The sequence below is a fragment of the Eubalaena glacialis genome, chromosome 4, assembly GCF_028564815.1.
Source record: "Eubalaena glacialis isolate mEubGla1 chromosome 4, mEubGla1.1.hap2.+ XY, whole genome shotgun sequence".
NCBI lineage: Eukaryota > Metazoa > Chordata > Mammalia > Artiodactyla > Balaenidae > Eubalaena > Eubalaena glacialis.
In genome coordinates this window covers 118,287,097-118,314,967 of record NC_083719.1, presented here as the reverse complement: position 1 = coordinate 118,314,967, position 27,871 = coordinate 118,287,097, and the positions used below count along the sequence as shown (strand labels likewise).

General features: G+C 47.3%; 3 protein-coding genes across 7 annotated transcripts in view; 1 reads left to right on the top strand and 2 right to left on the bottom strand.

Moving 5' to 3' along the window:
- Nucleotides 1-679: 679 nt before the first annotated feature.
- Nucleotides 680-15,368, bottom strand: IK (IK cytokine). Of its 2 annotated transcripts, XM_061188254.1 has the most exons (20): nucleotides 15,249-15,368; nucleotides 14,622-14,688; nucleotides 10,634-10,726; nucleotides 9,842-9,901; nucleotides 8,850-9,017; nucleotides 8,556-8,670; nucleotides 8,013-8,083; nucleotides 7,875-7,921; nucleotides 6,821-6,984; nucleotides 4,628-4,736; nucleotides 4,241-4,280; nucleotides 3,866-4,079; nucleotides 3,598-3,616; nucleotides 3,051-3,129; nucleotides 2,711-2,791; nucleotides 2,396-2,453; nucleotides 1,471-1,559; nucleotides 1,160-1,268; nucleotides 950-984; nucleotides 680-865 (listed from the first exon to the last, which is right to left on the bottom strand). In XM_061188254.1, the coding sequence occupies exons 1-20, from the start codon at nucleotides 15,262-15,264 to the stop codon at nucleotides 838-840; spliced, it is 1,662 nt and encodes a 553-aa protein (XP_061044237.1). In that variant the 5' UTR covers nucleotides 15,265-15,368; the 3' UTR covers nucleotides 680-837. The 2 variants fall into 2 exon arrangements, with proteins under 2 accessions (XP_061044237.1, XP_061044238.1); XM_061188255.1 differs by lacking the exons at nucleotides 14,622-14,688; nucleotides 15,249-15,368 and having other exon boundaries at nucleotides 8,850-9,019; nucleotides 9,843-9,901; nucleotides 10,634-10,723.
- Nucleotides 15,369-15,537: 169 nt separating this feature from the next.
- NDUFA2 (NADH:ubiquinone oxidoreductase subunit A2) lies at nucleotides 15,538-17,317 on the top strand. Of its 2 annotated transcripts, none has more exons than XM_061189699.1 (3): nucleotides 15,538-15,670; nucleotides 15,793-15,899; nucleotides 17,117-17,317. In XM_061189699.1, exons 1-3 carry the CDS (start codon nucleotides 15,570-15,572, stop codon nucleotides 17,206-17,208), a joined length of 300 nt encoding a protein of 99 aa, XP_061045682.1. In that variant the 5' UTR covers nucleotides 15,538-15,569; the 3' UTR covers nucleotides 17,209-17,317. The 2 variants fall into 2 exon arrangements, with proteins under 2 accessions (XP_061045682.1, XP_061045681.1); XM_061189698.1 differs by lacking the exon at nucleotides 17,117-17,317 and adding an exon at nucleotides 16,421-16,542.
- A 72-nt stretch (nucleotides 17,318-17,389) lies between these two features.
- The window catches only part of TMCO6 (transmembrane and coiled-coil domains 6), a 28,481-nt gene continuing 17,999 nt past the window's right edge, over nucleotides 17,390-27,871 (bottom strand). For 2 of the 3 annotated variants that reach the window (XM_061189695.1, XM_061189694.1), the window contains exons 2-12: nucleotides 22,423-22,535; nucleotides 20,784-20,899; nucleotides 20,494-20,677; nucleotides 20,131-20,235; nucleotides 19,869-19,954; nucleotides 19,520-19,636; nucleotides 19,192-19,303; nucleotides 18,891-19,077; nucleotides 18,653-18,747; nucleotides 18,074-18,241; nucleotides 17,390-17,823 (exon numbers count right to left, since the gene is read on the bottom strand). In XM_061189695.1, coding sequence (XP_061045678.1) covers nucleotides 17,710-17,823; nucleotides 18,074-18,241; nucleotides 18,653-18,747; nucleotides 18,891-19,077; nucleotides 19,192-19,303; nucleotides 19,520-19,636; nucleotides 19,869-19,954; nucleotides 20,131-20,235; nucleotides 20,494-20,677; nucleotides 20,784-20,899; nucleotides 22,423-22,443 — 1,305 coding nt within the window. In that variant the 5' untranslated portion in view covers nucleotides 22,444-22,535 and the 3' untranslated portion in view covers nucleotides 17,390-17,709. Of the gene's footprint in view, nucleotides 17,824-18,073; nucleotides 18,242-18,652; nucleotides 18,748-18,890; nucleotides 19,078-19,191; nucleotides 19,304-19,519; nucleotides 19,637-19,868; nucleotides 19,955-20,130; nucleotides 20,236-20,493; nucleotides 20,678-20,783; nucleotides 20,900-22,422; nucleotides 22,536-22,669; nucleotides 22,851-27,871 lie in introns of those variants that run through there. The other variant, XM_061189693.1, reaches the window with a different exon arrangement.

Below are 27,871 nucleotides of genomic sequence, written 5' to 3'. Positions count from 1 at the left end.
CAGGGCAGGCAGTGGCAGCTATGGATCCAGCCAGAAAGAACTGGTGACCTTTGCTGATGAGTACCAAAGTGCTGGCAATGAGCCAAGAGGAAAAGGGTGGGGATGGAGTGATTTGGAGGCCAGGGATCCCACCCTGGGCCTTGGCAAACTTTCAGTGTGTTGAAGGGCACTAAACTCTTCTGGTCTAGGACAGGGATTCTCCAAGGCACTTCCCCTTCAACCAGGTAAGCAGTGATTTGTGCTTGGAATTACTAAAGATCCCAGAAGGGCATAAATTTGTGAAGGGTTTTTGTTCCCAGGAGTGTTTCTCATCAGGTGCCTTTACCTAGAGCCCAGTCCTGCACAACCTTGGGATCAGACTGGCAGCCCACTGGGCTGACCCTAATTCCCAGGGAACCTCTGCCCTAAGACTAGGTCCCCGGATGGGCCCAGATGAGTCTGATATTTAAGACCAATCATCCTTATGTTTCTCTATACACCTCTTGCCTGACAGTGAGGGTCATTCTTCCCTCCTCCACTGGGCACCCTGGCTAGTACATATCCTGCTTAGGAATCTAGAGCCACAGCTCAGGAAAGGACTGAGCTGACTTTCTCCATGTGATTTTTACACAATCACATGTATATGGAATTAGTAGCCCTCTTGGTGCATATGGGCCCTCAACATAGAGAAGATAAGACAGCAGGTTAACCAATTTTAATGGAACCAAAAGATTATACAATGAAATTTTATATACATTCACAAAAAAAAAAACATCGTGCAACATTTTTGGAATTGTAGAAAGCGAGCAGTGGAGAGCACATCCTTGTGGAGATTATTCTTGGGGCTGGAACCAGAGATTAGTATTTTGGTCTTTTCACTTCAACCCTGCAATAGAAAGAGAAATGAGCATAAGATCAATACGCTAAGCAATTCTCACCAGTCTCACAGAGGAAGAATAATGCTGCTCACCCATCGGCTTCCATCTTCTTCCTCTTCTCAATGATCTGCAAAAAGAACAGTTATAGTTGATGGTTATGCTGCCAGTCTAAGCTCACCTGAGACCCAAGGCTGACCTCTCTCCTACTTCTATGGCTCTCCGACCCCCTCCCTGTTCCTGAATCTGTGGGCCAGTATCTCCTCCCAGCTGAAGCCCTCCCACCCAGAACCAGTCCCACTTACTGCACTAATCTTTTTCCATTGGCGATCAAGCTCTGCTTTGTCATTGGTTTCCTTAAAGCGCCTGGTTTTACGCCCTTCAGACATCTTGATGCCATATTGAAATGCAGCCCTGAGGGAAAAAAAGGGCAGCTGAGGGAAGAAGGCATCCGAGGTTGAATAGCAGTAGCAAGGTGTTCCCAGGAGACCCGGTGAGCAGAGAACCGATTTCAGAATGTTTCAGCCAGACTACACCCTCTAACCCGCTGTGCGCTAGTCCACCCCCACCACCATCCCTCTCCTCACTCTTGGCTGTATTTAGTACCAAGACTCACTTGGGCAAAGCCTCCTTGTTGTTCATATACTCGCTGTATTCCTCCTGGGTATCAAAGTCCCAGCGGCCTAAAGGGCCTTTCTTGTTACCCTGTTGCAGGACAGAATGGGGGGCGGGGAAGGAAGAGATGTCAGTGGAAAGGAAATTTTAGCCCTTGATTAAAGCCAGGCTCTCCCATAATCCCAGGTTTTATCATTCATAAATCCTACCCTAATAAACAATAATAAATGTTAACTGTGTACTTACTATGTGCCAGGCATCATTCTGAACACTAAACATGTATCTTATTTAATTCTCTCAAAAACTCTATTAAGAGAGAACTATAGATCTCTCCATTTTTCTAATGAGGAAACTGAGGAAAAAGCAGTAAAATAAGTTGGCTTGGTCACAAAACCAATACCTGGCAGAGCCAGGGTTAAGCAAGGCTCCAAGATAGAATTAAACCATGCTATTAAGCATTGCAGTACAGAGAAAACAAGGAAAAGTAGATGACACTTCTTCACCCTTAATGGTGTTAGTGTTTGTTGGTGTTTTTGTTTGTTTTTGTTTTAAGGCTTAGAGGAAAATGCCAATCCTGGCTATAATAAAACTCAGTTTGTTTGTTTGTTTTCCAGTTATTTTCTAAAAACTGAAATTCCTTCTTCCCTTTCTACATGTGCACTAAAGGCCTGCTTACTCCCTAGGATGGAAATCAAAGCCTGGCACTTTACAGAAAATAAAAAGAAATATATTTATGGCCCTATCTCATTTGACTTTGTACAGACGCTTTAAAACAGTTAAGCTGCCCACGACCCCACAATGCTGCTGCTCCTATTGCTGCAGCTGAAGGAAGATGAGGCCCAGGAAATGAAACAGATCATTTGGGAGGAGGGAAGGGGATATGCGCTAAAGAGTAACTGTCCCCACCCATCCTTCCAGCTCCACACCTGGTCCATCTTGCTATAATCCACCTCCTCGTCACTGTCCACAGCCATGTCATCCATCCTAAAGAGAAACAACAGTTAAAGAGATGGTGCAGACCCAGACTCCTATGGTTCATGCAGAAACCTACCCACTAAGAGGCTATATGCCTAGGAACAACCATCCCTCCTAGGCCTCCCACTCAGAGCCTAAAAGAATACTTTATCCAGTAAGAAGTACCCCTGGGTCCCAACAAATCAAATTTCCACCTCACTCCCCCTCCCCGTCGACCTTGTTCTGCAATCATCCCAGCCTCCCTTCTTTAACAGAGTCTCACGTACGTGGCTGGGTAGCACTCAGCATAGCTGTTGGACATGCCAAAGAAATCGCCCAGCTGCTTCTTGTCCTCTGGCTTCTTCAGCATATGCTATGTTAAAGAAAATAATTCTACCAATAGCAGAAAAACTTCAAGCAGGAAGGGCCAAGGGCTAGAAGCCCCAACATGAAAACTCTAAGGAGAGGGCTGTGAACGTGAATGAGTCCTCTGAGAAAGGGGAAAGTCATGACTTCATCCTTATCAAAATTCAGCACAAAAGGGAAAGAGCAAGATGGGGGCGGGGAGGTTGTGGGGAAGCAGGGAGGCAGGTGGAGTTGGAATGAACACGCTGAAATAAAGGATATGATTCAGTGCCTTCCCAGCCAGCAGATCCAGCAAACTTTTCATTGATCGACTTGATCAGCTCCTTGGCAGATCCGGGTCCTGGGTGAAAGAGAACTCTGTTCAGACTTTGAAATAAGGAACTTACAACCTCTTCCCCACAACACACTTCCCACCTGTGCCTTTCACAACAACATTTTTTAAGCAACAGAACCCTTTAGCTAAAAAAGTTTTAATCAAATTCCAATTCAAAATGGGCTACTCTGCTTGAGATGCACTAGTGTGCCCAGAATACTGTCCACTCAACCTGCCCCACGTCCTCAGAACCCCACAGCTGGGAGAATTATATCAAACAGAGCAAATATGCCCTGCCCTTGCCCAGGAAGACAGACAGAACTCCAGACTCATCTTCTGTCTATTCCATAAAGCAAGACATGGATCTTCCGAGAACCCAGAACTAGGAAGTCCCCCAGTCCCACCCTTGGCAACTCTGAGTTCTGGGTCAGACTCTCAGCCCAGAGGAAAGCAGCACTGCCAGAGCCAATGCAAGATGCCACGGGTAAAACTCACCTTTGTCAACATCCATGGGCTGGAAAGAAAACAGAAACTGAAGTGAGTGTCACCAGGAGGGATGTCCACTCATATCTCCCTCAAGTTTGAATCAATTCCCTACCCTACCCCCTGCCCCCATTTCCAGGATGGTTCCTACCCTGGATTAATTGACCCAGTTGCTGCTGTGGAGCCATGAGCCACCTATATAGCAGAGGGGTTCTGTACCTGGCTGGGCAGCCACAGAGATGGGCAGCTCCTCCACCTAGTGCCCAGGACTACATCTCACCTCATCGTCCACTTTTGGCTTCTCAAAGTAGCTGTGCCTCTTCTTCTCTTCTTCTCTCTCTCGGTCCCGCTCCCGCTCTCGATCGCGTTCTCGCTCTCTGTCACGGTCTCTGTCTCTCTCCCGATCACGCTCCCGTTCCCGGTATCTCTCCCGCTCCTTGTCTCGAGGTGTCTTGGTTGTGGAGGGCACATAATCCCCAATGTCTTCAAATATACTAGGAAAACAGAGATCCCTAGATGACAAAGTCACACAAACTTCCATTTCCCCCGGCCATTTCTCCAGATTCTCACACCAAGGCTTCCCCGAAATGCCAAAGACAGGAAACCCAGAGGCCCTTCCTCCCTTAGATCAGGGGGCAGGGGCTAGGATACATACTTCATGTCAGCCTCAGGGGGTTTCTTCTCTTCCATTTTCCCTGTAACATAAAGAGAGGAGTGAGGAAGACACTCCTGAGTTATTTCCCACTCAGCCTCACCATGCTCTTCAGTTCTCAGTGCCCTTTTAAACATCTTCTGTTTAAAAAATGGGACAACAAAAGCTACCCCATACTCCCCCTCCTCAAGCCTCAAAACTGACCACTGCTTCCTGGGTGGGTCACGCAGACAGAACCTGGATGTAACCATCCCTTGCTAATGCTCCACTGCTCCCATTTTTCTCTGGTCCCCAGGAGCCTCCCAATGTTCTGGAAGCTCCAGGAGACCTTGGTTCCATCTCAGATGCCCCTCCAGGGGTAAGGTTTCTCTCCCTAACTCTCCAGATTACCTTTATCTTTCTTTTTGAGCTTCTTGTTGCGGGTACCCTGCCTCAGGTAGGAAAGGATCTGGGTGAGCTTGCTGATGACAATGTCATTTGTGGTCAGTGTGGTCTGGGCCTGAAAACCCCCAAGGAGCAAGAATGTTATCCCACTGAGCAGGACTCTCTTCATTTACTCATTCATTTACTTAACAAATTAACAAATTAAAGGATAAGTGAGAATTAAGGTGAAGACAGGGAAAGGAGGTGTTGTAAAAGGATATTCCAGACAGATGAAACAGCATACAAAGGCCTGGGTCATAAGTGAATCTACTACATTCAAGAAAGCCAGGATGACTGGAGAACAAACTGGGAAGCATGGTAGAAAGAGGCTGGAGAGGCCAGGAGTTACAGAGCCTCATAAGCCATGATACAGATTTTGGCCTTAGGCTTCCCTGGTGGCGCAGTGGTTGAGAATCTGCCTGCCAATGCAGGGGACACGGGTTTGAGCCCTGGTCAGGGAAGATCCCACATGCCGCGGAGCAGCTAAGCCCGTGCGCCGCAACTACTGAGCCTGCGCTCTGGAGCCCACGAGCCACAACTACTGAAGCCCGCGCGCCTAGAGCCTGTGCCCCGCAGCAAGAGAAGCCACTGCAATGAAAAGCCCGGGCACCACAACAAAGAGTAGCCCCCGCTCACCGCAACTAGAGAAAGCCTGCGCGCAGCAACGAAGACCCAATGCAGCCAAAAATTAATTAATTAATTTAAAAAAAAAAAAAAAGATTTTGGTCTTTATCCTAACACTAAGAAACCATCAAGGGACTTCCCTGGTGGTCCAGTGGTTAAGAATCCACCTTCCAATGCAGGGAACACGGGTTCTATCCCTGGTCGGGGAAGTAAGATCCCACATGCTGCGGAACAACTAAGCCCCTGCGCCGCAACTACTGAGCACGTGAGCCACAACTATAGAGCCCGTGCACTGCAAAAAAGATCCCGCAAAACTAAGACCCGATGCAGCCAAAATTAAAATAAATAAATATTTTTTAAAAATAAAGAAACCATCAAAAGCTTCTAAACCGGGGGCAGGGCGCATATGGGAAATCTCTGTACCTTCCTCTCAATTTTGCTGTGAACTCTTTTTTTTAATTTATTTACTAATTTCTGGCTGCACTGGGTCTTTGTTGCTGTGCGCAGGCTTTCTCTAGTTGTGGCAAGTGGGGGCTACTCTTCGTCGCGGTGCGTGAGCTTCTCTTTGTGGTGGCTTCTCTTGTTGCGGAGCACGGGCTCTAGGCACGTGGGCTTCAGTAGTTGTGGCTTGTGGGGTCGAGAGCGCAGGCTCAGTAGTTGTGGCGCACGGGCTTAGCTGCTCCGCGGCATGTGGGATTTTCCCGGACCAGGGCTCGAACCCGTGTCTCCTGCATTGGCAGGCGGATTCTTAACTACTGCGCCACCAGGGAAGCCCTGCTGTGAACTTTAAACTGCTCTAAAAAATTGTCTTAAAAAAAAAAAAATGACAGTAGTGAAGGCAGAAAAAAAAAAAAAAAAGCTTCTAAACCATGATGAGAAAAAGTCATGTTGTTAAATGATCACTCTGGCCATGTGTAAAAATGATAATGGAAAAGGGGACAGAAAGATGTGGGGAGTGGTAATGGCTAAAGAGTACAGGGTTTCTTTTTGGGGTGATGAAAATGTTTTAAAATTGATTCTGATGCCGGTTGTACAATTCTATGAAAATACTAAAAGCCACTGAACTGTACACTTTAAAGGGGTGAACTGTTTGGTATGTGAATTACATCTCAATGATACTAAAAATAAATAGAATATTGGAAGGGAACCAGAGTGGAAGTGGGGAAACCAACTAGGAGCCCCTTTTAATAGTTCCAGCAAGAGATGATGGTTTTGTTTTTTTTTTTTTGGCCATGCCGCACAGGATGTGGGATCTTAGTTCCCCAACCAGGAATCGAACCCATGCTCCCTGCATTGGAAGTACGGAGTCTTAACCACTGGATCACTAGGGAAGTCCCAAGAGACGATGGCTTAGACTGGAATGTTATTGTGTTATTGGTGGAGATAGAGAAAAGTGAATGGATTCAACTGAGATTTAGGAGGTTAAAAGATGGACAGGACTTGGTTAAATGTGGTAGATGAGGCTCAGGGCAGAAGTGAAGCTGATTCCCGGGTTTGAGGCTCACATAGCAGGCTCTCGGGACCTGGGTCACTCACCTCCATGGTGGGGCAATCAGCTTTGCTGCGGATAAGAGTAGTGGGGATGTCAGTGTCAGCATACTCGTCATCCAGGTCTACCACATAGGCCATGCGGCCTGGAAGAAACAGCTCATTCCGCTCATATGCTTTGCTCTTGAAGAGCATGCGGTAAACATTTCGGCCTACAAAAAGAGAAAGAGCAGCAAGTAGCCAGTGAGAAACTTCTACAATAACAGCCTCCGTTTACTAAGTGGTTACTCTGTGCCAGCCACCATGCCAAGTGTTATGCATGCTTTGCTTCATTCAGTCTTCACAACAGCCCTGTGAGGTGGTCATTATTATCTCCTTTTAGCTGATAAGAACACTAAGGCTGAGAAGTAAGTGATTTAGTACCACTTAAGTCATATGACTATTGCAAGTCCTATAGCTACTAAGCGACAGAACAAAGAATGGGACTCCGGCCGTTTAACTCCAAAGCCTGAGCTCTTATCCACCCTTCCTACATTGCCTTCTCAATGGCACTATGTGCCTAGCATTGTATTAGGCCCTGTGAGGAAGAAGGATGAAGTTTAAGGTAATACTGATGAAGATGGGAAAAAATAGCTCTACTATATGCTCAGTGTGATAGGCACGTTGCATGTATTATTTCTCTTCGTCCCAGTAATCCCATGAGGTGAACGTTAACCCCATTTTTGCAAGTGGACAAACAGGAGCTGAGAAGTTAAGTTGGTTGCACCCAAAATCACATGCTTAGTGTGATTTCATTACAGGATTCAAATGCAGGTTTCTGAATTCTGAGTTTTTAATCATCAACCATGCTACCTCCCTTAATGGATAAGCCCAAATCTGAAAGAGCTTCCAACCTAACTGAGGGGACATTAGTAATATATATGAAACAACTAAGTCTACATCTGAGTTCTATCACAGTATTTTGTGGGAACTAGCTGGTTTGGGGACAAAAAAGAGATAAAAGTACGTTGAGGGAAAGAGGAAGCATATTCCGTCCAGAGCACTAAATTCCTTACAATTCCCCTGGAATGCAGAGCCACTAGTGTAGAAATTCTGTACTCACCCAAACGTGTTTTAAATTCAATTTTATTTTCAGGATCCTCATCTTTCCTGAAAAGGCAAAAAGAACATTTTTGCTGAATGTGTTCCTACTTTGGCCCCATCTTTCTAAACTCTCAAGCTCTCCCTGATGTTTACTTACTTGGTTTCCTTCTGGGGCTTTTCCATCAGTTCTTCCTCCTCTTTCTCTTTGCTGGCAATTTCAGCTCGTACCTAACAGGAAAGCAATTAAGGTTTAGACATTTATATTCACTTTACATATCCTTACTGAACACCATTATACCACACTGTGCCAGGAACTAAGAACTCAATACTGAACAAGACAATATAGTCCTTGCCCTAATGGAGCTTATAAAAAGAGAGACAGACAAATTAAACAATTAAACAACAAAGTGTGATAACTGCTGTAAGTAAAACAGAAGAGTTATGTAAGGGTGCAGGTAGTGGGAGGTGAGGAGTGGGGAGACTTAACAATACCCAGGTGATCAGGGAAGGTTTGTTTCCCCAAGAAGATAAAACTGAGGCCGAGACTTGAAGGATGAATAGCAATTAGTCCTACAGAGGGGGCACCGTTAGTTCTTCTACATGGTCTGAACTAACAGCAGTCTCCCTCCTCACCCCAAAAGGCACTTATAAGAGCATTCAGCATGCTAGTATTACTCTCCATCTACCAACCAAGGCTCACCTTCTGAAGCAGAGCAAAATCCAAGCCTTTCACCAAATGGGTGTGTTCCATGTCACCACCCAAAAATTTGGACTCCTGGATCAACTGTCTTCTCTTCTCTGCAGCTGATTTGTCCCTGTAGAATGAAAGAGGCCACATAAGAACCATCCTTTGTGGGTGGCAAGTGCCTCTTGAAATGGCTTGGCATGGGGAAATGGCTTTCCAGAGCAAGGAAAATGTGAGGAAGAATTCATACTGCCATTGTATGACTTTGCAATGCTGAGGGAACCATGCCCTGGCCCACTCGGTACTCACGCCTCAGCAGTGGGGCCCACAGCCCTGTAGTTAGCTGTGGTGCTGATCAGCTCAGTTTCCTCATAATCTTTGTTCACTCCATCCCGCCGTTCCTTGGCACGGTCCCGGTACTTCTCTGCTAGTTCTCTTTCTCTCTCAATTTCTTGTTGGCGAAGTTTGGCATAATAACTGTGACCAGGGAAAGGCAAATGTGTAAGGCTCAGCAGAACTGTTCCTGCCTGTTTCCCTACACCTTCACCCAACTCTCTATGCTGAAAGCTCGTATATGTCCTCATAGAACTGCTGGCCACCTCTTGATATTCCTCAAAAGCAGAACTACAGCATCTTCCAGCTCACAGATACACTGTTCTAATGCCACCATAGTATACTCCATCTGTCACTTCAGAATCCTTTGATGTCACCTAACTCTACATCACCGAGTCTCTACAAGTATGAGACTTTTCCATACGGCAACCAGGAAGTCTCTGAATTTTTATCACGTTCCAAATTTCACCTGAAAATATGTCATTCCTTGCCAGTCCTCCTCAAGAAGAGAGAAAAAAGCAAAGTACCAGGTCTAGGAAGCTTAGTATCATATAAATAATAGCAATGACAATGATAATGACGGCAGCCAAAATTAACTGGGTGGTTACTATATGCCAGGCACTGGTACTAAGTGTTTACATGGACTATCACAGTTGATCCTCATGACAACCTGATAAAAGTTATTATCACTATCTTGATTCTACCCATGAGAATATTGAGGATTAGAGAGGTTAAGCAAAATGCCCACGGCATCCAGCTAGAAACTGGTAAAGATGAGATTAAAACACCACAAGCTGACTCCAAAGCCCTAAACGACCATTCTAAATATCATTCCTCTCCACTATGAAAGCAGAGAATCTCAAGACGAGAAAGGAAAACCTCAGTCTCTTGCCTCATAACTAGCCCCTACTCCTTTTCCCCGAACACTATCCACCATAAAACCCAACACTCCTCCATCCTTCCTTTACCTTTTTTTTTTTCTCCTTCGTGCAGCTGGATCTTCATCCTCATTGTACTCCCTTGGCATCCTAGGAAAGAAAGAAATTCACTGATTGTGAAATATTGCCACAGCCCCAGAAACCCCAAGAAGTAGCTTTGAGGACTGAAGAAAGGCTTAGAATACTGACCAAAGCAATAGCTGACCAGTTTCAATCAGGCAGAGATCCATGTCAGTATTTGTAGGTGAGTGGTTCTCAAGCTTTAGAAAGCATCACAACCACCTGAAGGACTATTAAAATTATATATCCCCAAATATCTGCCCTAGAATCTGAGTCAGTGGGGCTGGAATGGACCCAGAAATCTACTTATTTAAGCACCAGCAGCAACTCTAGTACAAATGGTCCATGGAACATACTCTGAGAAAAAATGAGATCCCCATGGGACTTCCCCGGTGGTCCAGTGGCTAAGACTCCATGCTCCCAATGCAGGGGGCCCAGGTTCAATCCCTGGTCAAGGAACTAGATCCCACATGCCGCAACTAAGAGTTCACACGCCACAACTAAAAATCCTGCATGCAGCAACTAAAAGATCCCGCGTGCCACAAATAAGACCCGGCACAGCCAAATAAATAAATAAATATTTAAAAAAAAACGAGATCCATACAGCATCCCAGTCTTTCCTGGAGCTTCAATCTCAAAAGGCAGAGAACCAGAACCATGGACCTCAAAAGAGAACTAGCTTCCCAGTTCCTAAGATATCTAGTTCAATAAATTTTCCATAGGAAGGAGATGGGAAACAGATTGGATCATCCCAGAACTTACTCATGGTGACGTGACTTAGAGGGTGGTGCAGAAGTAGGTGCAGCCCTTGGGGTCATGAGAAGTTTCCTGAAGTCTTCATTAGTGAGTTTTGATCTAGAGGGCGAAAATTTTAAAAATTAGTACCCAGTAAGAATTGGAAAAGGAGTATGTAAAAAATATGGTTCACTTTACTAGAAATCAGTGAAATACAAATTAAAACAAAGAACATGCCACTTTTAATGCATCAGAGTGTTAACGATTAAAAAGTTTGATAAATCGGACTTCCCTGGTGGCACAGTGGTTAAGAATCCACCTGCCAATGCAGGGAACACGAGTTCGAGCCCCGGTCCGGGAAGATCCCACATGTCGCGGAGCAACTAAGCCCGTGTGCCACAACTACTGAGCCTGCACTCTAGAGCCCGCGAGCCACAACTACTGAGCCCATGTGCCACAACTACTGAAGCCCGCGCACCTAGAGCCCGTCCTCTGCAACAAGAGAAGCCACCGCAATGAGAATCCTGCGCACTGCAACAAAGAGTAGCCACTGCTCGCGGCTACTAAAAAAAAAAGTTTGGGGGCTTCCCTGGTGGCGCAGTGGTTGAGAATCTGCCTGCCGATGCAGGGGACACGGGTTCGAGCCCTGGTCTGGGAAGATCCCACATGCCGCGGAGCAACTAGGCCCGTGAGCCACAACTACTGAGCCTGTGTGTTTGGAGCCTGTGCTCCGCAACAAGAGAGGCCACGATAGTGAGAGGCCTGCGCACCGCGATGAAGAGTGGCCCCTGCTTGCCGCAACTGGAGAAAGCCCTCGCACAGAAACGAAGATCCAACACAGCCAAAAATAAATAAGTAAATAATAATTAAAAAAAAAAAAAAAAAAGAGTTCAGTTAAAAAAAAAAAAAAGTTTGATAAATCAAGAATGAGTGAGACGCTGGGACTTCCCTGGTGGCACAGTGGTTAAGAATCTGCCTGCCAATGCAGGGGACATGGGTTCGAGCCCTGGGCCGGGAAGATCCCACATGCTGCACAGCAACTAAGCCCGTGCACCACAACTACTGAGCCTGTGCTCTAGAGCCCACTGGCCACAACTACTGAGCCCGCATGCCACAACTACTAAAGCCCGTGCGCTTAGAGCCCATGCTGTGCAACAAGAGAAGCCACCGCAATGAGAAGCCCACGCACCACAACGAAGAGTAGCCCCTGCTCGCCGCAACTAGAGAAAGCCCACACACAGCAACCAAGACCCAACGCAGCCAAAAATAAACTAATTTTTTAAAAATTAGAAAAAAAGAATGAGTGAGAGGGACTTCCCTGGTGGCTCAGTGGTTAAGAATCCGCCTGTCAGTGCAGGGGACATGGGTTCAATCCCTCGTCCGGGAAGATCCCACATGCCATGGAGCAACTAGGCCCATGCACGACAACTACTGAGCCCGTGCGCCACAAGTACTGAAGCCTGTGCGCCTAGAGCCCGTGCTCCTCAACAAGAGAAGCCACCGCAATGAGAAGCCCGCGCACTGCAATGAAGAGTAGCCGCCGCTCGCCACAACTACAGAAAGCCCGTGCGCAGCAACAGACCCAAAGCAGCCAAAAATAAATGTAAAAAATAAAATAAAATTAAATTAAAAAAAAAACAATGAGTGAGAATTTGGGAAGTGGATACTCTCATATATCGCTGATGGTAATATAAATCAGTATAAACAATTTGGAGGGCAATTTGGCAGTATCTATCTTAAATTTTAAATGTGTACTATCCTATAACCAAGCAACTCCGTTCATCTGTATTTAACCTGGCCAATTACTGGCATATATGTATAAGAAGGCCTGTAAAAGAGGTTCAATTACAGTTTTGAAAATAATAAAAACTTGAGAACAACATAAACCCTAAGCATCCATTATTGGAGATTAACTAACTAAACTGTGAAAGTGTTTCCCAAATATGGGAAAGACAGCACTGATAGTACAAGACGTAATTTTATCTGGTACAGTGACAATGTCTCACTCTTTGACCAAATTTTAGTAAGGTTCCTTTGAGCCCTCTTCTGACTAGGCCCCTTCCTTGGCCTGCTGAGCCCAGTTTTAGCAAAGAATCCTGCTAGGTCTCCCCAAGGAAGACTTTATTCAACACTACTGTAATAGAAATCAAGACTATTACAAAAGGGGAGAAGGACTGAAACTAAACTCTGAGTACAACAGGGACAATTGGGAATGTATAGAGAATTACTTGGTTAGGCATCAAGGGTAGAGTGGAAGAGGAATTTGATTAGATATCAAGGGAAGAGGAGTGATTGGATCTCCTTGATTGATTGATGGGTTTCTCTATACCTTGGCAGGATGCTTTGTTAAAAATGGGTTCAGGGACTTCCCTGGTGGCACAGTGGTTAAGAATCCTCCTGCCAGTGCGGGGACACGGATTTGAGCCCTGGTCCGGGAAGATCCCACATGCCAGGGAGCAATTAAGCCTGTGCACCACAACTACTGAGCCTGCACTCTAGAGCCCGTGAGACACAACTATTCAACCCACGTGCCACAACTACTGAAGCCTGTGCGCCTAGAGCCCATGCTCCACAACAAGAGAAGCCACTGCAATGAGAAGCCCACACATTGCAACGAACAGTAGCCCCCCACTCGCCGCAACTAGAGAAAGCCCGCGTGCAGCAACGAAGACCCAACACAACCAAAAATTAATTAATTAATTAATTAATTAAAAAACGAAACAAAACAAAACTGGGTTCAGTAGGCCTGGTCAAAAATAGAAGCCTTGGAGAAGTCTGACTAGAGTTTGGTCAAGAAGTGAGTCCTTGGGCTTCCCTGGTGGCGCAGTGGTTGAGAATCTGCCTGCCAATGCAGGGGACACGGGTTCGAGCCCTGGTCTGGGAGGATCCCAAATGCCACGGAGCAACTAGGCCCGTGAGCCACAACTACTGAGCCTGCGCGACTGGAGCCTGTGCTCCGCAACAAGAGAGGCCGCGATAGTGAGAGGCCTGCGCACCACGATGAAGAGTGGCCCCCGCTTGCCACAACTAGAGAAAGCCCTCGCACAGAAACGAAGACCCAACACAGCCATAAATAAATAAATAAATAAATAAAAATTTAAAATAATACAGACATACACTTTAAAAAAAAAAAAAAAAAAGAAGTGAGTCCTTGTCACTGCCATGAAAATAACCACTAAGATATTGAGAAGGGAATAACATCAGGTGGGGGACTTCCCTGGTGGCACAGTGGTGCCAATGCAGGGGACACTGGTTCGAGCCCTGGTCCGGGAAGATCCCACATGCCGCAGAGCAACTAAGCCCGTGCGCCACAACTACTGAGCCTGCGCTCTAGAGCCCGCGAGCCACAACTACCGAAGCCTGCGTGCCTAGAGCCCGTGCTCCACAACAAGAGAAGCCACCACAATGAGAAGCCTGCTCACTGCAACGAAGAGTAGCCCCCGCTTGCCGCAACTAGAGAAAGCCCACGCGCAGCAACGAAGACCCAATGCAGCCAAAAATAAATAAATTACTAAAAAAACCCAACACAGGTGGCAAAGTTGTTATAAAGACAATATAACACCGATTAATTTTAATATTTTAATTCACAAAGCAATGATGTATTTTACTCAGATATGAATGTGTGTATACAAATGCATTTAAAAAGAGTAGGACAAAAAGATAAGTGTAAAGAAGGTAACGGTGGTTACCTCTAAGAAAGGGGATGGAACTGGGGATGTTATCAAAGACAACATTACCCTTATTCTGATGTTTTAATTTTCTACAAGAATTAATTCCTATATAATGTGTAATTAAACATCACTTTTAAAAACTAGCACTCTCCCTGCCATAATTTCCCCTCTAATATTCTTATGCAGTTGGCCTGATCCAGTTAAAGTTCACAAAGATAAAGAGGCAAGCGGTATGATTTTTTGGTCATCCTTGCTGACAAGACATTCAGAATTCTTTCACCACCACCACCACCACTTTACTCATTACCCAGCTCATTCCCATGGTTCTACATCAAAACACTCACTGGTGGAAGGAGTGAGGATCGTCCACATCGTGGCCATCTGGTGCCAAAGGGTTGGAGAACGGCTCACCTAAGAAAAGGAATTGATGTTAATTTAATCAATCTCTTTAGAGTCAGGTCTTGTGCAAAAGTTGGGGATCTAGTAGTGAACAATACAGATGTCTTTTCCTGTCGAGTTGCTCACAATCTAGTGAGGAAGAAAGGCAAGAACGTCGACATTGACAATACAGTTTAACAAGTGCTGAAGCAGGAAAATACAAGGAGCTATGGGAGCTCAGAGGAGGGGGCCCCTAAACCAGCGCTGGAGGATCAGCAAAGACTTCTTGAAGATGACACCTAAGATACTACGCGAAAGATAAATTTACGGAACCGAAAATTAAGTGACGGGGGCTGGGGGTGGTTCACAGATAAATCTCATCTGCCGTGAGTTGGGGCAAGGACAAGATTGAGGGACAGCCTGGAGCTGCCCGGCCTCGCTCGGGGCCCAACTGCTTCGCCAGGCTCCAAGCGTCACACTCCCGGCCCCCCTCCACCTTCGCGCACACAGCCGGCTTAAATTCTGAGGCCAAAAAAACGCGCCAAGTGTCCCGAGTCCCGCGGGTAAGAAAGGGCAGATGACCCGAGGCTTACTATCTCGCTCCGGCATTTCGTCCGCGGTGTTTCAACCCCAGCAACGACCGAGGATCCACAACAACACGGCAGCGACAGGCGACTCCCCACAATGCACCTCAGAAGTCCACCCACAGTGCCTTTCGTGCCCCAGCTTTTCCGCCGCAACGGAGGGCGGAGAAATCCGAGTGAGAGTTGACCTGCAATGCTTTTATGGCATTGGCTAAACTTGGCCCCGCCCCTTACGTCAGCCAACCTATCCCGGGGCTGGAGCGTCCGCGGCTGGTCTGATAGGATCACTTGGCCGGAAGGTCTAGGGCGGATGATTTGGTACTAGCCCAGATGGCGGCTGCCGCAGCGAGTCGGGGGATCCGTGCCACATTGGGCCTCCGTGAGATTCGTATCCACTTATGCCAGCGCTCGCCCGGAAGCCAGGGAGTCAGGTGAGGCGCGGCCTGGTGAGGCGGGCGGGCTTCGGGTCGCCGGGGTCACGACCTCGACCTCCCGGGTGTTTGAGGAGGCCCGCGCCCACAGCGCACGCACGGTGCTCTCTCCGGCCCTGCAGGGACTTCATCGAGAAACGCTATGTGGAGCTGAAGAAGGCGAACCCCGACCTGCCCATCCTAATCCGCGAGTGCTCCGATGTGCAGCCCAAGCTATGGGCCCGCTACGGTGAGCACAGGACGCCGGGGGCCTGAGACCCCGGTGGAGTAACAAGGGTTCGAGAAGAGAAAGGGCCGCCCAAGGTCACACAGAAACCTGTACAGGGACTGAATTCGGACTTGCTGTTGACCTCGTTGCAGATAAGGAAATATACATCCGCAGGGTTACAGGATGCTTTGTGTCCCAGTAACATCTATGTGGAGGCGGGCCCTGTCCTGCATAGGGATCAGGAGCTGTCGTTTTTGTAATTCAGAACAGGCTTCAGATAGGGGAGAAGGGATGCTCGTCCAGTCCATCAATGTAGGTCCTTCCAAATTGTGTGGTCACTGCCGGTCCAGGTAGAGTGTGAGAATCTCAATAGTAAAAACCTAAAATAATGACTGTGTTGAGTACTTACTGCTAGGCCCTGTGCTGAGTGCTTTCCTGCCTAAATCTCATTTAACCTTAATTAATATGAGGGGTGGATTCTTTGGTTATTCAGCTAGGATGTATAACAGGGTTGAGCTTCTACATCTGTTCCCCCTTCCTAGACTGCACTTCTGCCAGACTTCCATGGCTGGCTCTTTGTTATAATTCAGCCTCCTCAAAAAGGCATTCCCTGGCCAGGTATGTAACATTGCCCCTTTACCCTATTTAATTTTACCACATACTTATTAATATATTACCTATGTGTCATTTTACAATTTGAAAATTACTGTCATGTTGCCTGACACATAGGGACACACAATAAATATTTATACTTACTGAATAATGGTATTTTTAATCACGGCTTTTAACTAAACCTCGCCCTAGGAATGTCTGGGGGACGGCAGGGAGTCACACCCAAGGCAGATCCGTTATAACAGTGGACAACTGCAGTATGCCATGCACTAAACATTGTTTGGAGGAGGAACAAAGGTTTTCTTTCCAAAAGCCAGTAGACTAGAGAAGGAGATGGACACAAATAACTTTAGTTTAGATGAACAAGGGGAGCCATTGAATGGGCACCATTAAAACGCAGGCTCATGTAATACACTGCTCACAATGGTTAATAATAAATGTCTACCATGCCCCTTAAAACGTCCCTGCAACACTTTCCTTCCCATTATGACTGCCCAGAATCAGCCGAAATTCTACTGCCCTTCCTATCCTACCAAGACTGTAAGTTGAAGACAGAGACCTTTTATTATACTTTGGTAGCCTGTACAGTGCAGAGTGGATACTTAATCACGTCCCTCTCTCTTCAGCATTTGGCCAAGAGAAGAATGTCTCTCTGAACAACTTCAGTGCTGATCAGGTAACCAGAGCCCTGGAGAATGTGCTAAGTGGCAAAGCCTGAAGCCTCCACTGAGGATTAAGAGCAAGAGCCCCAGAGCCTGAGCTCTGCTGGACTGAGTACAATGTGGAGAAACGTGTTCTTCTGTTCTTTATAAAGCTTGTGCTGAAAATGCTGTCTCAGGATGTTCTGTTTCTCATTCCACCGATTACCCCTTATTGTGCAATCAAATGAGGCAAAGCAGTTGAATATAAAAATAAAACTTATTTTATTCCGTCCCATCAAAAGCCACCAGCTGCTGAAGCAAAAAAAAAAGAGAAAGGACAAGAAAAAATGAGATTCTATGGACCCAGATTAAGTAGGCCACACTGAGTTCCCTCTGGTCCTCCCACCTGGACACTGCTGGGTAAAACTGGAGGAGCTGGGATCCAGAGATCTTGGCTTAGGCTTAGATGTGGGAGCAGAGGGCATGACGTCATTATGGTTCTAAACCTCCCAAAGGGGCTCTGTGGGCCAGGAAGATGGGGAGATGGGGAGTGGAGTACATGACTTTGAGAGGTCAAGTCACCCATGAAGAGCTCTCTGCTGGAGAGCATGCACACGATCCTGGAGCTGTGCCACCTCTTCATGCCTTTGTAGGGCCTGCAGCCCTGACTGCTGCAAGAAGGCCTGGGCAGCCTGAGAGCAGGGAAGAAAAGGATTCAACACTGGGTCCCTCAGTCCTAACACGCAATTACCACAGTCTTATGGGTTAGCCCACCTCTTGGAAGAATGCATTCCCAACAAGAGTATGGAAGTTCGGAACTGGAGCCCACATAGGCTAGCCAGGCCCAGAGAAATGACTAAAGTTAAGACTGGAAGGAAAGGGGCCATGGTGAGACCAGAGGCTTCAGAACAGAAGGACTGGGGACTAAGGCCAGAAACCCACCCCTGGCTGATAGAGGAACAGCAGTTGCAGCAGCTCCAAACTCTGGCCTACTACTTCAGTGTCAGAGAAGGCCAACGTGTCCAGCAAGGAGGAGAGCAGGGGCCCTGGCCATAGACGCTGACAGTAAGCAGGACCTTTCTCAGCAACGTTGCACAGAACCGTGAGCACCTGCAGACAGATACATGTACACAGTCCCCACAAACGATGAAAACCAAAGATTTTAACGATAGCTTCTATGGAATGCTGACCACATGCCCAGGCACTGTGCCAAGCACTTTTATATGCATATTCTGTAATCCCCTCAGCCACCCTCAGGTAGGATTACTATTCCCAATTATAAATGAGGAAACTGAAGCTTAAGGTGGTTAGTTGATTTGCCCAAGGTTAGTTACTAGTAAATTACAGTTTAGGGACTCACACCTGGACTGTCAGGATTATGACTGATGGTCTGGCCCTGAAGCCATCCATACCACACCACCTGCCAGCTCTCAGCTAAGGGTACTTATGAGGGCTCAGGGCTGCTCCCACTGTTTACACTTTGGCCACCAGACCTTGGACTCAAGTGACCCCAATACCTACCAACACGCTCACCACATTAGATACAGACAACAAGTGCAAGAGGGGCTCAGTCAGATCCAGGGAGAGCAAGGAGGTGCAGAAACTAGGACTGTTTGCTGGAAGGGAAAATGTCAGGGTGAAGTTCCTCCAACTGGGGCATGAAACCAACCCACTCCCAATCCTACCCACCTCAGCCCAGGCCATGAGGAATTATTCCCAGTATCTAAAGGTCCAGGCCTAGGCAGATTATGGTGCTTACCAGTGAGGTTGTTAAGGAGCCAGAGGCCCTCAGGAAGCAGGCTGGGCTGTTTCTGGAGGAGGAACTGCAGAAGGATAAATAAGGCTGCCACGACACGCTCATCTCGGAGCTGCAGTTGCCCTCCCACAGCCTCTGCTGCTGCCTCTGTTAGCAAGTTGCTTAGACACCGAAGCACAGGGCATGCCAGCTGCAAAGACGAGTTAGGGTTCAGGTTTAAGGAGGAAGGGGCAACCTGCACACTGGAGCAGGAGCTGAGTAAAAAGAAAGGTCACCCAGATGTTGACCTGTCCTCATCACCTACCAGCTCCAGTCCTGCATCCTCAGTTCTCTGGACAGCCCCAGCCAAGTCCAACAGCAGCAGCCCCAGGGTGGACAGAGCACCCTGGGTGATGAGCAGGGCATTGTTGACCTGGCTGGGCAATAGGAAGCAAGTAGTCACTACCTGGTCAATCCTACCTTTAAGGTGGCAAATGGCCTAGGTCTGTGGGTTTCCTGAGCTCCAAGAAGAGAGGACCATAGAACAAAGAAAACTCACCACAACAATTCCAGAAACCAAAGTTCAAAAACCTGAGTGTCATGGAAGGAAGCCCCAGGGGAGGTTTGTGGCACTTTCCCAATTGGCCTATTACCTGCAGATGATGTAGTGAAGGCACCAGGCAAACTCCACAGCTACTCCAAGGTTCAGCTTTGGGCCAGGTTGCAACAGTTGCAGCATATGTTGGGGGAGAGTGGAGCCCAGGACAGAGCTGTCAGTAGAAGCAGAGCTGTGAGTAGGAACCACAGAAGGCAAGATGCCAGTCACTCTTCCCAAACCCTGAGAGCAGGTGGGAAAGCGTCCAAACCCAAAGCTCTTCCCAGTCAGGCACATGGAGTTGAAATGTGCAACAGCTTTGGAAACAAGACTCGATCAGACATCAGGGGCTACACTACCAAGTAGGTCACACCTGCCTACACATCTGGAGACTCAATTTTACTTACGGGATGATCTTCTCTGGAGCTTCCTTAGCCTGCAGAAGCTGGGACAAGGCATATCCAAGAGCTTCCAGCACAGTCAGATGGGGAGACTAGAAGCAGACAGAGTAGGGATCTGACTCTGGAACCTAGGCCATAAGATTTCCTGAGACTTTCAACCCCTTAGCACAGGGCAGAGGCTGGAGCTGCCTACCCAAAGCAGGTGGGGCATGTGGAGAGACGTGAGGGGAGGGGTGCCCAGAGAGGAAGCAAGGAGGTGGACACTTACCTGGATGCAGGCAGCCAAGGCTGGAACAATGCCCTGTGGCAGGAGCTGCCTTCTCACAGCCTCACTCTCCACAATCAGGTTACCCAGTGTATACAGACAGAGCTCCTGAGAGCGGGACAACAAAAGCGCTGGGCTTGGCCTGTCTCAGGCCGGGGTGCGGTAGGGGTGGGAGTGGGGAAGCTGGAGCATACCTGTCCTTGAGGATCTGGGCACAGGGGAATGGGAGATGATGGGTGTGTGTATGGCTGGGGGCATCAGGAGAAACAGGTTTTCCTCTTTTGCCTACCTGCCAGCTCAAACTGGACCCAAAAGCACAATTTTTAAATCCAAACCAAGAATAAGGTAGGAAAGGGCAGGGCTTACTATAAAGTCTGAGCTGTGACCGGAGAGGTAGGTGAGAAGGTAGGAAGTGGCTGGCAGGCAGGCCTCAACTACTGCAGACTGCTCAGAGTGAGAGAGCTCATGAAGGCACCGAGCCGCCTCAAGCTGCAGCAGGGCCTGGTTGCTGGTCAGGAGCCCGACTAGGGTCCGAATGCTGCCCTCCAGCCTACATGAGTGAGCACCAGAGCCCTGCTTAGCCAGTGGCCCATCCCCCCCACACTCCTGTCCACCCCTCAGAGCCCCAGCCACATACTCACACCACCCACACTGACCTGATGAAGGTCTGTTGCGTCTCAGGGCGCTGCAAGCCTCGCCGAAGGCTGACCAGAGCCCCCTCTCTCTCCTTTTCCTCTGTCCCCCGCTGGGCTAACCGCAGGAACTGCTGGATCTGGAGCCCAGGGCAGGGAGAAGAGAGATGGCAACACATAGTTGCCAGAAAGCAAGGCATGAGTTCTGCTCTGCCCACTTCAGCTGTGAGCCCTTCAATGTGGCACTATCCCTAGAACTCGTCATTCACACTAATATGGCCAGTAAGTACCAACCTTGCAGTACAGTGGACAGAAGAGGGAATCAGAACTGGGTTTAATACAAGCCCTGCCACTTACGCTACAGGGGACTAAACCCCAGTTTCTCACCTGAAAAATGGGCATAACATCTACTCTGCCTTTTTACTGTGTTATTTCAAGGATAACATTTAAACCTCTCAGCCTGACATAACCTATCCCTCCAGCGATTCTCCCCATGCAACCGACACTGCAACAACACTGCACATCACATGACGTGTTTTTTAATGCTTCCAAGCTTTCACATAATCTATTCTTTCTGCCTGGGATACACTCCCCAGGTCCTCCACTTCCTTTAGATTTCTGCTCTCACTGCCTCTGGGAAGTTAGCTCTTTCTGGCTCCCTTTGGAAGACTCAGGGGTTTCTATTGTGCCTCGTGTTTCCTTCATGACAGGTAGGAGCACATCTGACTCCTTCAATGGGTTGTGAACACGTCAAAGAAAGGGACTCTCTTTTCATCTTTCTGTACCTCAGTACCCAGCATAGGTGCCTTGGTATAAAGTAAGCACACAATGAATAAATGGTATAACCTAGCTATAAGTGCTTTGTAAACTATATATGTAAACATAATATTAACAGGGGATGCCCAATGCTTGCTGAATGAATAAATGAGCTGAAAGAAATTCTTTTGTTCACTTATTCCATAAATACTGAGCATCTACTATATGCCAGATACTGTATAGGCATCTGAGTTTTCAATGATGACAAATAAGATAAGGTCCAGGTTCCTGTGGATTTAAAATCTAGTTGGAGAAACGGTAACAAGCAAACAATTAGTATGATTAACACTCTGCAGACCCACTTTAGATGCAGCAAATGCAAAGGCCTTGAGACAGGAAAGAGCCTGGTATATTGTTCCAAGAACTGAAAAGAGGACAATTTGGCTGAAATGAGTGAACTGATAAGGTTGGAAGTAGCAGAGGTTAGACCATGCTGGACTGTGTAGATCACAGGAAGGATTTTGGTCTCTGTGTTTGTAAAAGACGCATCTGACTGATGTATAGAGAATTAACTTGAGGAGGCAAAATTTCTGCAGATGACCTGTTAGGAGGCTGCTGTTAACTATTCAGAGAAGAGGGTCGTGGCGATCGTGATGGCAACGCCATTTAAAAGACTCCACAGCTCTTTAGGAGGTAAAAAAGGGGGGGGGGCTAGGACTTGATGATGTATTGATGTGGGGATAAGGGATAGAGTTGTCGAGGATGATTCCCTGGTTTCCGGCTTGGCCCACTAGACGGAAGGAGGTGTTGAAGGGACCGCGTTCAGGTCTGGGGGCGGACCTCGAGTACAAGAGAAGGTATTTGCCGCTACCTGGTGTGGATCTCACCAAGCACCCTGCCCCCTCACCTCGGCTTCCCCGAAGATCATGGCCACACATCCCTCCTCGGCTTCCTCCAAGGCTTCGTCTCTCAGCAGCCTCTTGCTGACCAGCTGCTGCTCTCTCCGTGCCTTCCGCAGTGCTGGGAGCAAAGGAGCCGCTTGATCATGGGAGGGGCACCCAGGACCCAGAACCCATCTCCAACCCTGGAAGCCTCCTCACCCCTACTCCGACCGCCATACCCTCATCCTCCCGTGTTCCCTCGCCCGCCCGCACCTGCCTCCCGCTCCCGCCGGCGGCACCGTAGCTCCTCCACCCCGCAGCGTAACGGCTTGAGGCCGCCCCGCTGTCGGCTCCACATGGTGAAACTGGGGTAAACCTGCACCACAAAGCACGCAACGGGGCCCAAGCGTCTAGAAGATGGTACGGACTGCGCAGCCGCAGCGCAGGGCGGAAGGGGAGGTGCCAGTGGGCGGGGCATGAAGTGAAGTGAAGGCGGGGCGGAACTACGGGAAGTGACCACGGGCGGGGCGGGGCGGAGCGGAGGGAAGGTTAGAGGAGGAGTGGGATCTCTAGACAAGCGAATTCCAGATAGCTGCCCCTCCCCGTGGCCTGCGGCTTCTCGGCTTCCGATCTAGTAAAGGAAGTAACTCAACCTCGACCCGGACAGCACCAGGCCCCTAGCGTCACCTTCCACTCAGCAAACACAACCTCCCCATCCCTAAAAGATTCTGAACGAACATTCAAAACTACCCCGAGTTCTAGGAAGATGTCGAACGCCATTTCACCAATAACACGGCTCTCAGTGATGAAAGCTGGCTAACCCCTGGAAGTGCATTACCTTATTGAATGTTCGCCATGACAATTATCCTCATTTTTCAGGTGAGAAAAAGGAAACAAATTCAATTATGTGTCACTGTTCTGAATAAAAGTGAACCGCAAGGGCTTCCCTGGTGGCGCAGTGGTTAAGAATCCGCCTGCCAATGCAGGCGACACGGGTTCGAGCCCTGGGCCAGGAAGATCCCACATGCCAGGGAGCAACAAAGCCCGTGCACCACAACTACTGAGCCTGCGCTCTAGAGGCAGAGAGGCACAACTACTGAGCCCACGTGCCACAGCTACTGAAGCCTGCGCACCTAGAGCTCATGCTCCGCAACAAGAGAAGCCACTGCAATGAGAAGCCCGCGCACCGCAACAAAGAGTAGCCCCTGCTCGCTGCAACTAGAGAAAGCCCGTGCACAGCAACGAAGGCCCAACGCAGCCAAAAGTAAATTTATTAAATAAATAAAAATTTTAAAAATACTTTTAAAAAGTGAATGGCATTATTTTCAGGATAAAGTAGTTCTTTCGTCAAATTTTGAGCGCCACTAATCTAGTAGGTATTGGGGAAACTGGTGAGTTAAAAACCGTGCTCCGGGGAATTCCCTGGCGTCCAGTGGTTAGGACTCGGTACTTTCACGGCCATGGCCCCAGGTTCAATACGTGGTCGGAGAACTAGATCCCGCAAGCCGCCCGCCGCAGCCAAACAAACAAAAACTGTGTTCCATACCCTCAAAATCTGAATTGTGGCCAACTAAGCCCTATATGGTCTAATCCCTGCATACCTCTCTAGCCTTACCATACTCATCTCTCCTAGGATCTTTGTTCCCTGAATAAGCCCTGCACTTTTTCTCTTCTAGGCTTTTGCACAGGCTGTTCCACTGCCTAGAGAGCCCTGTCTCTGCCACCCCACCCTCACTACAGCCAGCACTCTTCCCTTATTTAACACTGTCCTCGAGATCTCCAGTGTCCCCTACTCAGAACTACTGGACCAGTGCCCCCGTTATGAGAGCATATAGCACCGTACGCTTCTCCTTCATAACGCTTTTCACAGCTAACATTAAGTTACAGTGTAACTGTTTGACGTTGTCTCCTCGCAAACCGCCTTCACAGCTCCAAGAGAGTAGAGTCCTGGTAGCACTTAAGAACTTTTATTGAGGGAATTCCCTGGCGGTCCAGGGGTTAGGACTCCACGCTTTCACTGCCAAGGGCCCGCGTTCAATCCCTCCTGGGGGAACAAAGATCCTTCAAGCTGTGCGGCCAAAAAAAAAGTTAAAAAGAATTCTTACTGAGGCCTCTAATCTTTAGAAAGCTACTACTTAGACAAATGTGCAAGTAAGAACAAATCCAGGAATGGGAACTGTTCTTCAAACCCATTTCCTTCCCTTTAATTTAATTCCACCTCTTGGAGTCAATCGATGAAGTCTTTGATTTCTTCCACAAAACATCTAGTTAAATATCTGCAGACCATCATCCTGTTCTCCATATCTTCTCTCCAGGTCCAGCATCCATCCAGCCTCTGGACAGCCATTTATTGAGCACCATTTATTTATTTAACTTTATTATTATTTTTTTTTTATTTTGGCTGTGCAGCTTGAGGAATCTTAGTTCCCCCACCAGGGATCGAACCCGTGCCCCTTGCAGTGGAAGCACAGAGCCCTAACCACTGGACCACCAAGGAATTCCCTGAGCACCATTTATTAATGCACCATGCTCTGGCTGGGGATAGGATCTGGGTCTTGTCCCCTTCCTCATGCGGCAGGCTGGCTTCTAACACCTACTTCTTTCTCCTGGTTGGGAAGATAAGGCAAGTCCCCAGGAAAAATCTATGCTCTGCCCAGAGTGTCTGTTCAAACAGTTACAGCTGCCCAAATTGTTTTTTATTTGGGGTTTTTGTTTGTTTGTTTTTTGTTTTTGTTTTTTGCACTTATCTGCCTGGCAACTCTGTTAATCCTGTAAGAAACAGCCTCATGTTCTCTCTACTACAAGGCTAGCTGTTCCTTTCTCTAGAGCTCCCCCAAGTCCTTGTCTCCTCTGTAAGAGTCCTCTTCACTATGGACTGTAGTTCTGCATCTGCATTTGCCTCCCGCACCTACTAGAGTACTTGAGGAGCCATGTGATGGTCACATCAGCATCCCAGGGCTTGGCATTAGCGCTGGCACTTGGTTTAGACAAACGATAGATATTTTTTGAATCAAGGTGTGAGTTGGGGACCTTTGCAGAAACATTACTGCCCCTCTTAGCTTGGACCCCTCATCCAGAGTGTCTCCCCTAAGGTGATGGAATTTTTTTTAACCATTTTTTAAAAATTGAAGTATAGTTAACTTACAATGTTGTGTAATATATATATATTGGGTTGGCCAAAAGGTTCGTTCGTTTTTTTCCGTAAGATGGCTCCAGTAGCACTTAGTTGTCTTTAACTTCCTTCAAAGCGATTTTGTTAGATTGTATGTGACAGCTGGCATATCAGCATGCATTTTAAAAAAAGAGTTATCGAAATTGGTGAATTTTTGTGTAGCCATTTTAATATTGAAGATGGAAGGAAAAAAGCAACATTTTCGGCATATTATGCTTTATTATTTTAAGAAAGGTAAAAACGCAACCGAAACGCAAAAAAAGATTTGAGCAGTGTATGGAGAAGGTGCTGTGTCTGATCAAACGTGTCAAAAGTGGTTTGAGAAGTTTCGTGCAGGAGATTTCTCACTGGACGATGCTCCACAGTCGGGTAGACCAGTTGAAGTTGATAGCAATCAAATCGAGACATTAATTAAAAACAATCAATGTTATACCACTCGGGAGATAGCCGACATACTCAAAATACCCAACTCAAGCGTTGAAAATCATTTGCACCAGCTTGGTTATGTTAATCACTTTGATGTTTGGGTTCCACATAAGTTAAGCGGGGGGGGGGGGAAGAAACTTCTTGACCATATTTCCGCATGTGATTCTCTACTTAAACGTAATGAAAACGTTCCGTTTTTAAAACAAATTGTGACGGGCAATGAAAAGTGGATACTGTTAGATGAGCCGACGCGGGTTGTGAAAGAATTCACAGAAATATTAACCAGGGAAGAAAAGAAAGTTTTTACTCCTCCACTTTCCAAGGGAGGAAAGGGGCCAGACACATAGGGTGGCATTGGCCCCAAAGGGTGGGGTTTGAATCTTTTATTGGGCTTCAAAGGGCAAGGTGCAGGAAAAGGAGGTGGGTTCATGTCTATTCTGGTCCACAGCAGTACCGGGGTTGGCTGTGTGTCTATAGCATGTGGTTTTTCGGAGAATAGACTTGCAGTCTTCAGTAATTTTCCAGGTCTTGGGTGTCTGAAAGAGACTTAATAGGTGCCCTTGACAGGTGTTACTCCATTTTGAATCATGTTAGGTGGGTTTACAGATACTGTACAACAACGTGGAACGGAAGAGATCGTGGGGCAAGCGAAATGAACCACCACCAATCACACCAAAGGCCGGTCTTCATCCAAAGAAGGTGATGTTGCATATATGGTGGGATTGGAAGGGAGTCCTCTATTATGAGCTCCTTCCAGAAAACCAAACGATGAATTCCAACAAGTACTGCTCCCAATTAGACCAACTGAAAGCAACACTTGACAAAAAGCGTCCGGAACTAGTCAACAGAAAACGCATAATCTTCCATGAGTATAACGCAAGACCGCATGTTTGTTTGATGACCAGACAAAAACTGTTACAGCTTGGCTGGGAAGTTCTGATTCATCCACCATATTCACCACACATTCACCTTCGGATTTCCATTAATTTCGGTCTTTACAAAATTCTCTTAATGGAAAAAATTTCAGTTCCCTGGAGGACTGTAAAAGGCACCTGGAACAGTTCTTTGCTCAAAAAGATAAAAAGTTTTGGGAAGATAGAATTATGAAGTTGCCTGAAAAATGGCAGAAGGTAGTGTAACAAAAGGGTGAATATGTTGTTCAATAAAGTTCTTGGTGAAAATGAAAAAATGTGTCTTTTATTTTTATTTAAAAACCGAAGGCACTTTTTGGCCAACCTGATAGATATATTCTTTTTCAGATTCTTTTCCATTATAGGTTATTATAAGATACTGAATATAGTTCCTGTGCTATACAGTAGATTCTTGTTGTTAAGGTGATGGAATTTCCTGAGGAGCCAGGCTTCAGTGGCCTGAGTCTTCTGAATGCAGAGACTCTGATGAAGAAAATAACAATGAAGGGCTGTTGTTACAACCTTAGCCGTAGAGCTGGGATTCCAAGCCTTTTTGTCTGACTGCAGAGTCAGTGTATTTCACACTGAACTATACTCATATCTTGGTCCTCAGAGATGTCCCAGTGACATGGTCTGTCCTTTAGGCATGGCTTAGGGTATTAGAACATGCCCAACAGGACACAAAGGGAGCAGTGTGGTCCAATGGGGCTTCCTTGTTTGGATTGTGGACAGATGTGGCTACTTCTGGAAAAAGGGAAGTTGCGGTAGCCCCCAAGCTGTAAGCTTAATCAGCTTTCTGCTTTTCGGAGAACTGCTTGTCTCTTTCTTGGTATGCACTCCTGACTCTGTGGTTTTGAGCGTAAAAAAGGAAAATGGCTGGAGGCCAGTTTCGTTCCAGGAGCCTATTCAGGATCTAAGAGCCCCTGGTTGTTCCCCAGAAGAAGGACGTGCTGCCCTAAAGGGGAA